Source organism: Sturnira hondurensis, unplaced genomic scaffold, assembly GCF_014824575.4.
Source record: "Sturnira hondurensis isolate 20B ecotype Veracruz unplaced genomic scaffold, ASM1482457v3 Scaffold0003213, whole genome shotgun sequence".
Lineage (NCBI taxonomy): Eukaryota > Metazoa > Chordata > Mammalia > Chiroptera > Phyllostomidae > Sturnira > Sturnira hondurensis.
Genome location: NW_028075844.1, coordinates 935,757 through 947,803, shown reverse-complemented (window position 1 = coordinate 947,803; position 12,047 = coordinate 935,757). Strand labels below are relative to the sequence as shown.

The 12,047-nt window shown below is 49.8% G+C and overlaps 1 protein-coding gene across 2 annotated transcripts in view; it reads right to left on the bottom strand.

The window, feature by feature from the left end:
* Positions 1-12,047, bottom strand: part of CACNA1A (calcium voltage-gated channel subunit alpha1 A) — a 205,476-nt gene that overhangs the window by 100,782 nt on the left and 92,647 nt on the right. For both annotated transcript variants that reach the window (XM_037041840.1, XM_037041841.1), the window contains exons 5-6: positions 10,614-10,766; positions 6,330-6,523 (exon numbers count right to left, since the gene is read on the bottom strand). In XM_037041840.1, coding sequence (XP_036897735.1) covers positions 6,330-6,523; positions 10,614-10,766 — 347 coding nt within the window. The remainder of the gene's footprint in view (positions 1-6,329; positions 6,524-10,613; positions 10,767-12,047) is intronic.

Below are 12,047 nucleotides of genomic sequence, written 5' to 3'. Positions count from 1 at the left end.
AAATTAATGGCTGAGTCCCAGTAAAATCCTTAAGTGCCTTCTGTTTCATGGTTTATTTTCCTCTGATTTTTTTTAGCATGGTTCATTCAGAAAAAATATAGAGGATGTAAAAAAAATACTCAGCTCAGGAGAACACCCGATTCCACAGCATATGAGATATAAAAGTGGGGTAGATCTGACTGTGAAAGAGACAAAGTCCCACAGTGGCCACGAGGAGGTCGTATGTCTCAGTTTATACCTGTTATATAGATCACGCAATGCCTGCTGAGTATTTTTCAAGTCCTCCTTTCCCTGTTTGCTCTCAAAATTGTACCAGTTTGAACAATACATTACAGTGTCTCTCTGTCACCTCCCCTGGCCTCATCAGTTCCCTCCAGCCCTGACTTCCTTCCAGCCACGTGGGCTGTCTTGCTGCATCTCACAAACGCCAAGCTCACGCCAGCCTCAGGGCCGTTGCACTGGACGGTGGCCTGGGCCTTTCTACCCTCACATACGGCTCCCTTTTCCCTCCTTCAGGTCTTAGAGGAAGCACTGCAGCCTCTCACCTTGAGGATCCATACCCCCCGCACTGTTTTACTTTTCTCCTGAACTTTAATTCTTTGCTAACACAAGAGTCAACCTCGTACAGCCACCTGTTTTCATAAATCACGATAGGCCGAGGCTCTGTGGTCACAGAGCCATGGCCACTCACTGTGCAGTCTCTCTGCGGCCGCTACTGCGCTACCGTAGAAGATGGAGCAGCAGCCACTGAGACCGCATGGCCCACAAAGCCAGAAACAGTTAAGATATTATCTGCCTTCTACATATGTGAACTAAAATGAATATATAAAAATATGTATTCCTTAATTATCTTGTTGATTGCGTGTTTCCCCCACTAAAACATCCACTCCCCGTAAGTGGGGGGTTTTGTCACCTCTGTTCACTGCATGTCCTCGATGCCCAAGAGTGCCCGCACACAGGACACATCCAACAAGGGTTTGTTGAATGAATGTGTGACCGACAGTGCCCCCAAATCCAATGTTCTGATACTGGCCAAAAAGAACATCGACGAATGAAAAAGGGATTAGGGCAAAGATCAGCTTCAGCAGTTAGTGACCATCTGTCAAGGGACATATGTTTGTAGTCACCAACTAAGCACTGTTTTGTTGCCTTCTGAATTAACATTAATGGAGAGAGGGAGAGAGACATAGAAAGTGAGAGAAACAGAGAAAATCAGAGCGAGGCGGGGGAGAGAAGAGGAGGAGGAGAGAGACTGAGACACACACATTCGGTTCTCCGGTGTCTCTTGTTGTAAAGGCACTACTGCCATTGTGAGGACCCCACCTGTCACCTACACTATCACTTCCTCTGAGGGTTTTCTAGACACGGCAACTAGAGAAGCCACTTGTGAGATTCCCTCAGGCTCAGCTGTTGGTGGGGGGGGGATCCTTGGGGCTCCTGAGGACAGAATTCAAGGAGTCTGTGAATCTGAAAAGAAAGAAGCCCATCCTTTACTTCCTGCATTTCCACAGGAAATGGGCGTTTTCTTCCATTACTAAGGGAGGCACCAAATGGCAGCAGTCTGGACAGAACTGGTAACGCTCACCACCAACAGAAATCACGCAGTTTACAGATATCACACAAATTCTTTTACACTTTACAACCGATAAAGTGACAGGAGTCACCTGACTCGCCACCAGGTCCCGCTGGCGATGCGTTATAAACTCTAAACCTACACCATAGATCTGTCTTTAAAAATACGTTGAGCCTCAGCTGGCTGTCTCAGTTGGTTAGAGTGTTGTCCCCAACACTACAAGGTTGCAGGTTCAATTCCTGGTCAGGACACACACCTAGGTTGTGGGTTCGATCCCTGGTTGGGGCGGGAACAAGAGACAACCAATCAATGTTTTTCTCTCCCTCGCCTCTCTCTAAAATCAATAAACGTATCCTCAGGTGAGGATTAAAATCAATTCCTCTCATTGATCATTATATGGTGAGCATTTCCCCACATCCTCAAATACTCTCCTGACAGATGGTTTTTAATGACAATATGCTATGTCATCTTATGGAGAGACTGTATGGTAACTAGTTGTGTTCTCTGTTTGTACAAATAATGCTGGGGTGCACATCCTGATGTAAGTTTTTGACTGCGTTGTTGATCAGTTGGGCTAGGCTTTTTCCAAAAGGCACTTTAACTAGAGAGCCAAGTGAGAAAGAAAAGACAAATCAAAAATGGGAAAACCTGGGTGAGCTGCTGCGGTTCCTTCTGCCAAGAACGCCCTTTCCCAAACACCTGCCTGGCTCCCTCCTTTTCTGTGCAATGCCACCTCTTCCAAGGAGCCTTCCCTGAGTTCTTGGCTTAGACTAGCCCCCATCTCTGCATCACTTGTCTTCTTGTGCTGCTTTTGTTCCCAAAGGTATATCACCATGTCCCATGTCATGCATTTGCTTACTATCTCCCACTTCCTGAGTATTTTGTTGTTTATCATCTTTATTGTTCATGTCTATCTTCCCTATCAGGTGGGATTTTTTTGTCTATCATCTTCATTGCAGTGTCCCCAAACAGTTTTCCCGCACACATAGGTGCTCAACAAATAATTACAGAACACACAAATGTATTTCAATGATGCTGAGAAAATAAATGAGATGCTGGGATCGTAAGCCCTCCGCATCCCCGCACTCAGGCAAGCGGCATCCATTCGGCATCTGAGCCTGTGGATTCTAAGACACTTGGGGAAGGTGTGTCTAGACTCTCCCCATGGGGCTCCTTGCCAGCGGCTGGCAAGGCCATGTCCACAGCTGTCGACTCTGCACAAGTAGATTCCAGATACTTGGCCCTGCCTGTGGGTGGACGGAGCCAGCGGCGACCTAGCACAGGTCTGGGCAGGGCTGGCAGATGGCAGAGCACAAGGGCAGGGCCCAGGTGAGTCCAGGAAAGCAACAGCTTGCCCTTGCCAGAGGAAACTCAAGGACGGCCGGCTGAGTCCCCACCCTTGGCAAGGGAGGCTCCAGGGGTTATGGTGGGTGGGGGAGTTGTCTTAATTTGGGAAGCCCCAGACAAAGGTTCAAGCACAGGAGATTTATTTGGGAGGTGTTATGAATTGAACCGTGTCCCCTCCCTAAAGATACATTGAAGTCCTAACCTCTTGGACCTCACGACGTGACCTTATTTGGAAATAAGATCAACGCAGATGTAATTAGTTAAAATGAAGTCATATTGGAGCATGGTGGGCCCTAATCCAACGTGGCCTTATAAGAAGACGGCATGTGAAGCAGGAGTGGGGCTGTAGTGCAGCGCAGAGAAGCTACAAGCCAAGGATGGTAGGCAGACACCAGAAGCGGGAAGAGCCAGGAAGGACCTCCCCTCGAGCCTACAGAGGGAGTGCGGCCTGCTCACACCTTGGTGCCGACTCTGGCCTCCAGACTGGGAGACAATAAACGTTTGTTGTTTTAAGCCACCAAACTTTCGAACTTGCGGTATCTTATTGCTACTCTAGGCTCACATCAAGCTGAACTCACTGGTTGGGCTTCTACCCAAAGGACGACAGTGCGATGCAAGTGTGTGGGAACTTCTGAACACTGCTTGGAGTCAGAGGCAGCCACCAGCAGGGCGAGGGTGGGGAGGGAGGAGGGACCTCGTAGCTCACACGGCATCCTTAGGTGCTAATGGAGGCTCTATGATGAAAAATCCACACATGTTTCTAACAGGAGTGCCTTTGGGGCAGAGAATTTGGCTTACCCGTAGCTGCCAGTACCAGCTGCTTGCTACTCTAAATACCTCACATGTATCCATCTCACTCAGCTCTCTTGCCCTGTGAGGTAGGACTGTGCTTCTGGTCATTCTGCAAAGTGGAAATGGAGGCACAGAGAGGCCAAGAGACTTGCCCAAAGTTGCACAGCAAGAAAGTGGTGGAGTTGGGGTGGGAACCCAGGCAGCCTGGTGTCTGACTCCATGCTCTCAACCACTCCCCCTGAGCTTGCTTCCCCAGAGGCAGCTCAACTCTAAGCTTCTGGGACAAACACCCCCTGAAATAATGGTATAGTATCTTCTGGAAATTCAATTTTGTTCACACTTCCTCTCCCACCATTAAGCACATCACCAGTGTCTTCCTCTGAAAATCCGGACCCTTTCTCTGGACACCCAACCCAGTCTGTGACAGTTTCACGTTCAGTTTTCTCAGCTCCTCCCCCCTCCCCCCCTCTGCTCTCCTGAGTTCTCCAATCACCTCCCAGTTCTGTTTCACTCCCAGGAGGGGTCATTGCCCCTCACCTCCCGAAGCCCAGCCTTGCTGAACAAAAGCCAATATAACAATCCCCCAGCAAGCTTTGACCAATGTTTTAAAAGATTTTATTTACTTATTTTTAGAGAGAGGGGAAGGGAGAAAGAGAGGGAGAGAGACATTGATCAGTCGCCTCTCATATGTGTCCCAACCAGGGACTGAACTCACAACCCAGGCCTGTGCCCTGACCAGGAATAGATCTGGAGACCTTTTGCTTTGTGAGACGACGCCCAGCCAACTGAGCCACACTGGTCACAGTGCTTTGGCCAAGTTTTGCCCAAGTTGTCAGCAGGTGAAGCCCAAGAGAGAGCCAGCCCGAGCATCTCAGGTCTGCTCTCTGCTCCTAGAGACGCCATGCTCAGACAAGGGCTTTGGGAAATTAGAACACCAGTCCCTTCTCCTCATCCTTTACATTTGTCAGCAAGTTATTAGAACAGCAGCAGAAATCTATGTTGTGGGTGGCATGAACGGCACTCCCGAAATGTGGTGACCTGTGCAGTGTGTGACATGCACACTGCCCATGGCAGCTCTTTCTACTGTCCACTTCCAAGTGGCACCCTTGATCCCACCCTAAAATGAGCCACTAATCAAAAGGATTGGTTCCTTCCACTCCCAAGGCTGGAAATTCTGTAAGGAACACACGCTGTGACCGGGAGGAGAGTTCGGCCCCTCTGTGTGCAGGAGGAGGCCTGGCATTGCTTCCCCAGTGGGCTGCAGGAAACAGGGTGGAAGGGGGTGCAGGCAGGAGCGCACATCTTTGCAGACATGTTGTAACGTTTTCAAGACCTAGGACAAGTGTAATGACAAGAGGCCCACATACTGTGTATAACTATTCAAAAAACACTAAATAAAATATGCTGGATGCTTGTCCTTTACAAACATGCCTTCACGAGCACTGGGAAGGTCAGGGCAAAAGCTGGAATCCCGACATTGGGAGTAGATCGTGGTATGGAGAGAGCCAGCCCTGCCCACCCCCCATGACCATGGCCTGCCTACTTCTCTTCCCACCCCTGGTTCTGTCCTGCCAGGGAGTGAAAAATCCCGCCTGCATGTCCAAGCTCCTGACACATTTGTGCCAACAGCCACCCTTAGGACACCCTTGGCCCCTGGAGGGGTACAAATGAGCGGTTCCGTGGAGAACAGACGGACAAATCTAATTAATGCAAGTCCATGGGATCTGGGTGTGGACCAAGAATTCCAGAATCTTGGGTAACTCAGAGTGTGGTCTAGAAAGGGCGGGGGTGATGGTGGCACTTGGAAGACACGTCGTCCTGCCCTGTGGACAGCTCACTCCACGGGGAGGGACATGGCTGGGGGAAGGGCAGAGCGCCCCAGTGCAGAGCCCCCGGCACAGGCCCAAGGCCATTAATCTTACCCATGTTGGGTTTTGAGTCACACCTTTACATATAGGCAGACCTCAGAGACGCTGCAGTCGGGTTCCAGACCACCCGATACGGCGGATATGGCAATAAAAGGAGTCACGCAAATTTTGGTTTCCCACCACGTGTAAAAGTTATGTTAATATGATAATGTGGTCTCCAAAATACAATAGCATTACGTCTAAAAACACTAATGTACATAACTTAATTAAAAATACGTCACTGCTAAAAAGTGCAAACCATCCCCTGAGCCTGTTGGAAAAATGGCGCCAATGGACTTGCTCAACACAGGGTCGCCACAAAGCTTCAACCTATCAAAAAAGCCCAAAGTATCTGAAGCATAGTGGGCAAAGTGCAACAAAAGCAAGGTCTGCCTGTATTTAAAAACCTAAAATTGTATTTAAACACCTGCACAGTGAAAACTTACTCACCATCTGTGTGCCCTCTGGACTTCCTCGTCCAGAGGGGCCCTCCCTACTTGAGTGTCTCAAGTAGTGTTGAGTAGAACACTACGTAAGAGTTCTGAGGATGCCCCCCAACGCCATAGTCAAGGGCCTTAGCTTCAGGCCAGCTCTTCCAGAGCCATGTTGACTTGTCCCTGGGCTGACCCCTGGCTCAGGGTCCCTCCACTGCAGCCTTGTGAGCTGGCTGGTCCCAGAGGGCCACCTCCCTGGGCGCCCTCACCACTTACGTTGTAGAGGAGGTCAGTCCATCCTTCCATGGTGATGCACTGGAAAACAGTCAGCACTGCAAACAGGATGTTGTCAAACTGAGTGATCCCATTGTTGGGCCCTTCCCAGTAGGGCTGGCATTTGGTCCCATTGGGGCAGGTGCGGGCGGGTTCCTCTGTCCCACATGGAGCCGGAGACTCACCCTGAATGTCATCTGTGAACAGGGAGGGAAGAAACTCAGGAGGAGCTGGGAAAAATAGCTCTGAGAAAGGGGCCCATGAAGATTTCTAGTTATTGGTTGTTGGGGGGAAAAAAAGGCTACTGGGATGAATTTATCACTTAAAAAAAACACCAAAAGACAACAAACCCAACATCTGTCTTTGTTGATCTATTCATTGTTTTCTATTTCATTAATTTCTTTTCTCTAAGCTTTATTACTTTTTCTGACTTTTAAAGATGCATTAACTTCCTTTAAAGCTATAAATTACACCCTATCTGGTGTGGCTCAGTAGATTGAGTGCCAGCCTGTGAACCAGAGGGTTGTTGGTTCAAGTCCCAGTCAGGGCACATGCCCAGGGCAGGCCGGGTCCCCAGTGGGGGCAGCGTGTGAGAGGCAACCACACACTGATGTTTCTCTCCCTCTCTTTCAGCCCCTCTCCTCCTCTCTCAAATAAACAAACAAATAAATAAAATCTTTAAAATTTTTATTTTTAAAAAAGCTATAAATTATTTTTTAAGTGTGGCTTTAGCTGCATCTCACAAATTTTATGTATCATCATTGTTTAAATAAAATATTTGACAATTTCCACTATTACTTCCTCTTTGACCCATGGATAACCAAGACATATTTCTTTTAAAAGAATTTGCCATGTATTGTATGGAAGGAGAGAAGGTTAAAAGAACTTGCTATATATATATACACACATATGTGTAGATATTATAATAGTATCATAAATTCCTACATATCTATCACCAATTTCAACAGTAGTCAACTCAGGGCTACTCCTGTCTCATCTGCATCCTCTCCCCACACTTTGCCACTGGAATATTTTTAAAGCAAATCCCAGACACCCTATTATTTCATCCTCAAATAAGCATGTCTCTTAATTTCCAAACACACTTAGAGTGGTCTTTTTGTTACCGGTTCCCAGCTTACTTGCACTGTGGCCAGTGGATGCTATGTTCTGTACTATCCAGTCTTTTGAAATCTGCCAAGTCGTGGGCCCTAATACAGCCAATTCTGGGAAATGTGCCGTGTGCATTACGAGGTACTTGGGTGCAGTGTTTTCCAGACTCCATCAGGACAAATTTGTTCATCACGTTGTGTAATTCTTCTATAGCCTTTTTCCCCCCTTGAGATGTGCTGGGCTCAGGGAGCTGTTCTGGGGGCAAGGAAGGCCAGTACACACATTTGCCCTCAGGCACAGGAGCTGAGCTTTCTCCCCTCGAAGCAGAAGACAGATCGTGAAAACAGCACACGTAAAGAGACACCAAGGACACCCCTTTTGCTGGAAACCAAAGACAGCTTCTCGGCAAAGGTGGGTTGGGCGCTAACAGCCAGGTCTCAACTCCAAGGGGCTGATCGGGAGGGAGGAGAGAGGCCTCCGTGAATACACAGTCAGGGGAGCATCTGTCATCCTGGGCATGTCCCCAGGGGACCAGAGCAGCAGATATGAGAGGACCCTATTCAGGGAGTGACACTTTTGAAGGTTTTCAGAGACTGACATTATCCAACAAGAAAACAGACAGCTGAGTGTGTACACTCGAGCTTCCCACTAAAAGAAAATATATCTCAACGTATGCACTCCAGGCTTTGAGCACCAACTCACAGCCTTCACTTAGCACACGGCAAAGAGAAATAAGCGGGCACGGAATGCGTGACTGTCACTGGGCTTTGAGGCTCAGCTAAACGGAAACTCTAGGTCACGGAAAGTAATGCCCACTGCTCAAGAAGCAATGACCACGTCGGCCATTGGTTTCAGTGGCCCTTGGCAGGGGCTGTGATTTAATGAATACAGGTTGGGAGGCAAAACCTTTCAAACATAAGGCTCGGGGCAGGGAAGAAATTCAGTGGGCTCCTATATTCTAAATGAGAACCCAACTGTCTGTTGGGAACCTCCCTGTCTCCATCCACCCTGTGCCCGAGAGTGGCTCAATTCCTGCCCCGCGTCACCCCACTGAACACTGTCCCTCCCCTTTCCTGGGGCCGCAACAGCTCCCGCGTGTTCGTAGCACAGGCATCGTGCGCTAGTTTTCATCGCTACGACCTGGTTGCTGATGGGCGCTCTTGTCTCCTAAAGTATTTTGGAAGTGGTTGGAAAGCAGGTAGGATTCAACTTTATCTTTGTGTCTCTGCGAGCACGTAGCTTGGTGCTGGGCGCATACAAACTGGGTTCTCGATGATGAAGAAATACCACCCGAAAACTTGTCTATTTTTAGCGGCTTTGCCCGGTGGCATCTCGATTCCGACCCCTCCCAGCTCCCTGCCCACCCATCACGGAACACTCTCAGGGCTGCTTCTAGAAAAGCAACTGTCCAGAGAGTCTGAGGAATTTGGTTATAAATATATTTTAAAATTAACCTGTTGCCTGGGTGTCTGTATATAACTGTCTCTTACTCACACGCCTTATAATTTTAATCGTGAGCTTTTCAGTCAGAAACGGAGGCTTCCCACCCGCTGGCGGCCCCGCCCACGCCTCTGCACTCACAACCCGACTCAGGCCCAAGCCCACACCTGTCCTCTCCCCTGCAAAGGGAAAAACCCAACAAAATGACCAAATCTAGGACCCAGGAGTCCTGGTTTCTCTGCTCTCGGCTGTTTTTTCCGCAGGGCCCTGCCCTGTATCTCTCCTTCTCGAATTTCCGCCTGGTGATGAGGACAGGCGCAGAAATAGCTCTGCCTCAATTAACACCTTCTTCATCGGGGAAAGAAATAATTAGGACATCCCATATCGAGCGAACTTCACAAGCCCAGGAGAGAAGGAGACAAGAGGAGCAAGGAAAAAAAGGCATCTCAAATAAGCCTTTCCTACAGGGGTTTCCTTTCCTCTGGGGAGGTTTGGGGCCGGGCCTGAGCCACTTGGGGGTCACGGGGCAGAGAAATGGGGTGGGAAGCCACTCCAGGACAGAATCTTTCCCCAACAGGACATGTCTGAAACCTTTTTCCTTTCCTACATGGTTCTCTTGCAGCCTCACTGTCCACTTTGCCATTCCTTCAGTTCCCAGTGCCCTTGACCATGACTAGCGCTGCTATCCAGCCAGCCTGCCTGCCTGAGACGGCTGGTGGTCCCAAAGGTGGAAACAGGCCTCCCTCCTTATTCGATTCCACTTGGTTCTTACAGAGAGCGACAGAGCCTGGATGGCAGGGGACTGCGCTGAAAATGTATCTGGAAGCTACTGGTCTCCGAGTGTGTAGAATGTGGAGGGACACCACCCGCCGCACTGCTCATTCAGAGCTGAGTCCTGGGCGGGGGTGCCTCCTGCCTGCCCCCCACCCACATTTCTTGAGCCAGCTACTAGGGGATGGAACTGGCACAGTGTGTGGAGGAGGAGGACCGGGACCTCACTTGAGCTGGGTTCTGACTGGTGATGCCAGGACTCCCAGTTACGTGTCTTTAAGTACATTCTGGGGGAGACCCAGAGAAGCCACCCCCTATTGTCCTACCACCCACAAAAGCAATCAGAACCCCTCCTTCCTGGCCAGGTGGTCCCTCCTACTTCCTGCTTTAGAACGCAGCACGAGCTGTGGCCACTGCGAAGTAATCAGGCAGAGGCCCTCTGCACCCTGCCCATATCCTGTCGTCGCTTGTGCTGCCTGCTCCCACCTGAAAACACCTTTCATGCCCACTCAGGAGCCGTTCCTCACCAGTGATGGACAGAAGTTGGTGAATAAATAAATACCCAGCTCCCTCACCAGTCAGGGGACGCTGCACTGAGGTGTGTGTCTTCTTCCTGAGGTGCCCTATGGGCCTGAGCCCTGGCTGCCCACAGTGGTAGTCTGCCTGATAGCATCCCTTTATGAGAAGTCTTCCCCTCCCTGTATGACCTCCCCGCGCCCCGAAGGCACTTCCTGAGACCACTTCCCAAATAAATTGCTTAGAACTGGGACAGCTGCTGGGGGAGCTCAACACAAGGCCCTAGCAACAAAATCTTGGGTGCTGCTGTGCCCGGGAGCTCCTGCAGTGTATTTGCAAACTTCCAGGAGAAGCAAATCCTGCCTAGCCCTTCCAGAGTTTGCACCCAAGGCAGGAAAGTAAGTGGGAGCAAGGTCAGAAAAAAACCCACATTATGATGTTCAGACCTACCTGTCCCCTCTTCAAAGCAGGTGGTATGAAATTTTCCCATATAAAATTCTAACCCTATGATTGCAAAAATAAGGATTGCAAAAAATAGGAGAAGGCCGATCTGCAGCAGGGGGATCATCGCCTTCATGATCGACTTCAGGACGACTTGTAAACCTGGGGAAACAAAGAGAGGGGCCCCAGGGCCGTGAGCAGTCACCCCAAACCCTGCCCTCAGGACACCTCCCGAAGGAACCCAGAGCACCGGGAGGCGGGGGATGGGCCTTGGCAAAGGAAGATGGAGGAAGGTCTCACAGAGGCTGGTCATTGTTAAAACAGGAACAATCTCTCTTCATTGTTAAGAGCACTTTTATTTCAAAATAATTTTTAAAGTATTTGACATATGCTGTGTCACTGGATGAATGTTTGGGCTAAAAGGAGCAGAAATCTGCTGCTTTCTGAACCTGGGTGTTGGGTGGCTCTCACCCAGAGCAGGGTGCCTTTTTCTAATTTCTTTTCCACCAAGAGGGACATCTTTTTCTAATCTATGCAAACGCACCATGTGGACAAGTTGCAACTTTGCATGGGCAAGCAGTCAACATCCCAGTCCCAATCCAGAAAAACCAGACATAGTTTCATTGGCTCCCAGTACAACCCTACTGAGAGGGCTGTAAAATGATCCCCGTTTTGCAGAGGCAGGAAGCAAGGTGCAGAGAGGTGTCGTGATTTGCCCGAGGGCACAGGAGATAACGGAGGCAGGATTCAAATCCAGGTCTGCGTGACGTCAGAGCCTATGTTTGTAACCGCTGTGCTATATATTAGGAAAGTCTATGGTTAAAATTAGGCTTCCAACATAGAACTTGGGGCTTGCTTCTTGACTAGAACCTTGCATGGCCCAGATTAGCACCTCCCGATAGGCGGAGACCCTAGCAGGAGAGGGAAACTGCCCGGTGGTCCAAGGGGCTGTGCTACTCCAGGCTCCAACCTGCAAGGCGAGCTAATGGAGGCAGTGCTGCAGAGCGGTTTGGGCTCTGGACACCGGACGCCATCGGTGCCCAAGCAGACTCCTTCGCTGCGTGTGTGTCTGCTCTCCAGCTGCTGTGAGCATTGGCTGCCAATGGCTCCCAGCTCCCCTCTTCTCCTCCAGCTGCCCTTGGCTGTCAAGGGCTGCCTCACCCAAAATGTTGCTGTCCCACCTCCCACCCCCAGTAATTAACCAGAGAAGTGTGAAAGGCCGGCCTCCCTGACTCAAGGTGGAGGACCACTCTGGTGCTATTCACACTCCGTTCCCTCATTCCCTCCCTCTGACAGCTCCCCCCGCCCTCAAAGAAGGTACATGGGAACACCTATCTACATCTGCTCCTAGGGGACCAGACAGACCTGGTCATCTACTTAGTAGCAATGTGACCTTGGACAAGTCAAGTAGCCAATCAGAGCCTTGGTTTCTTCTACTGTAAA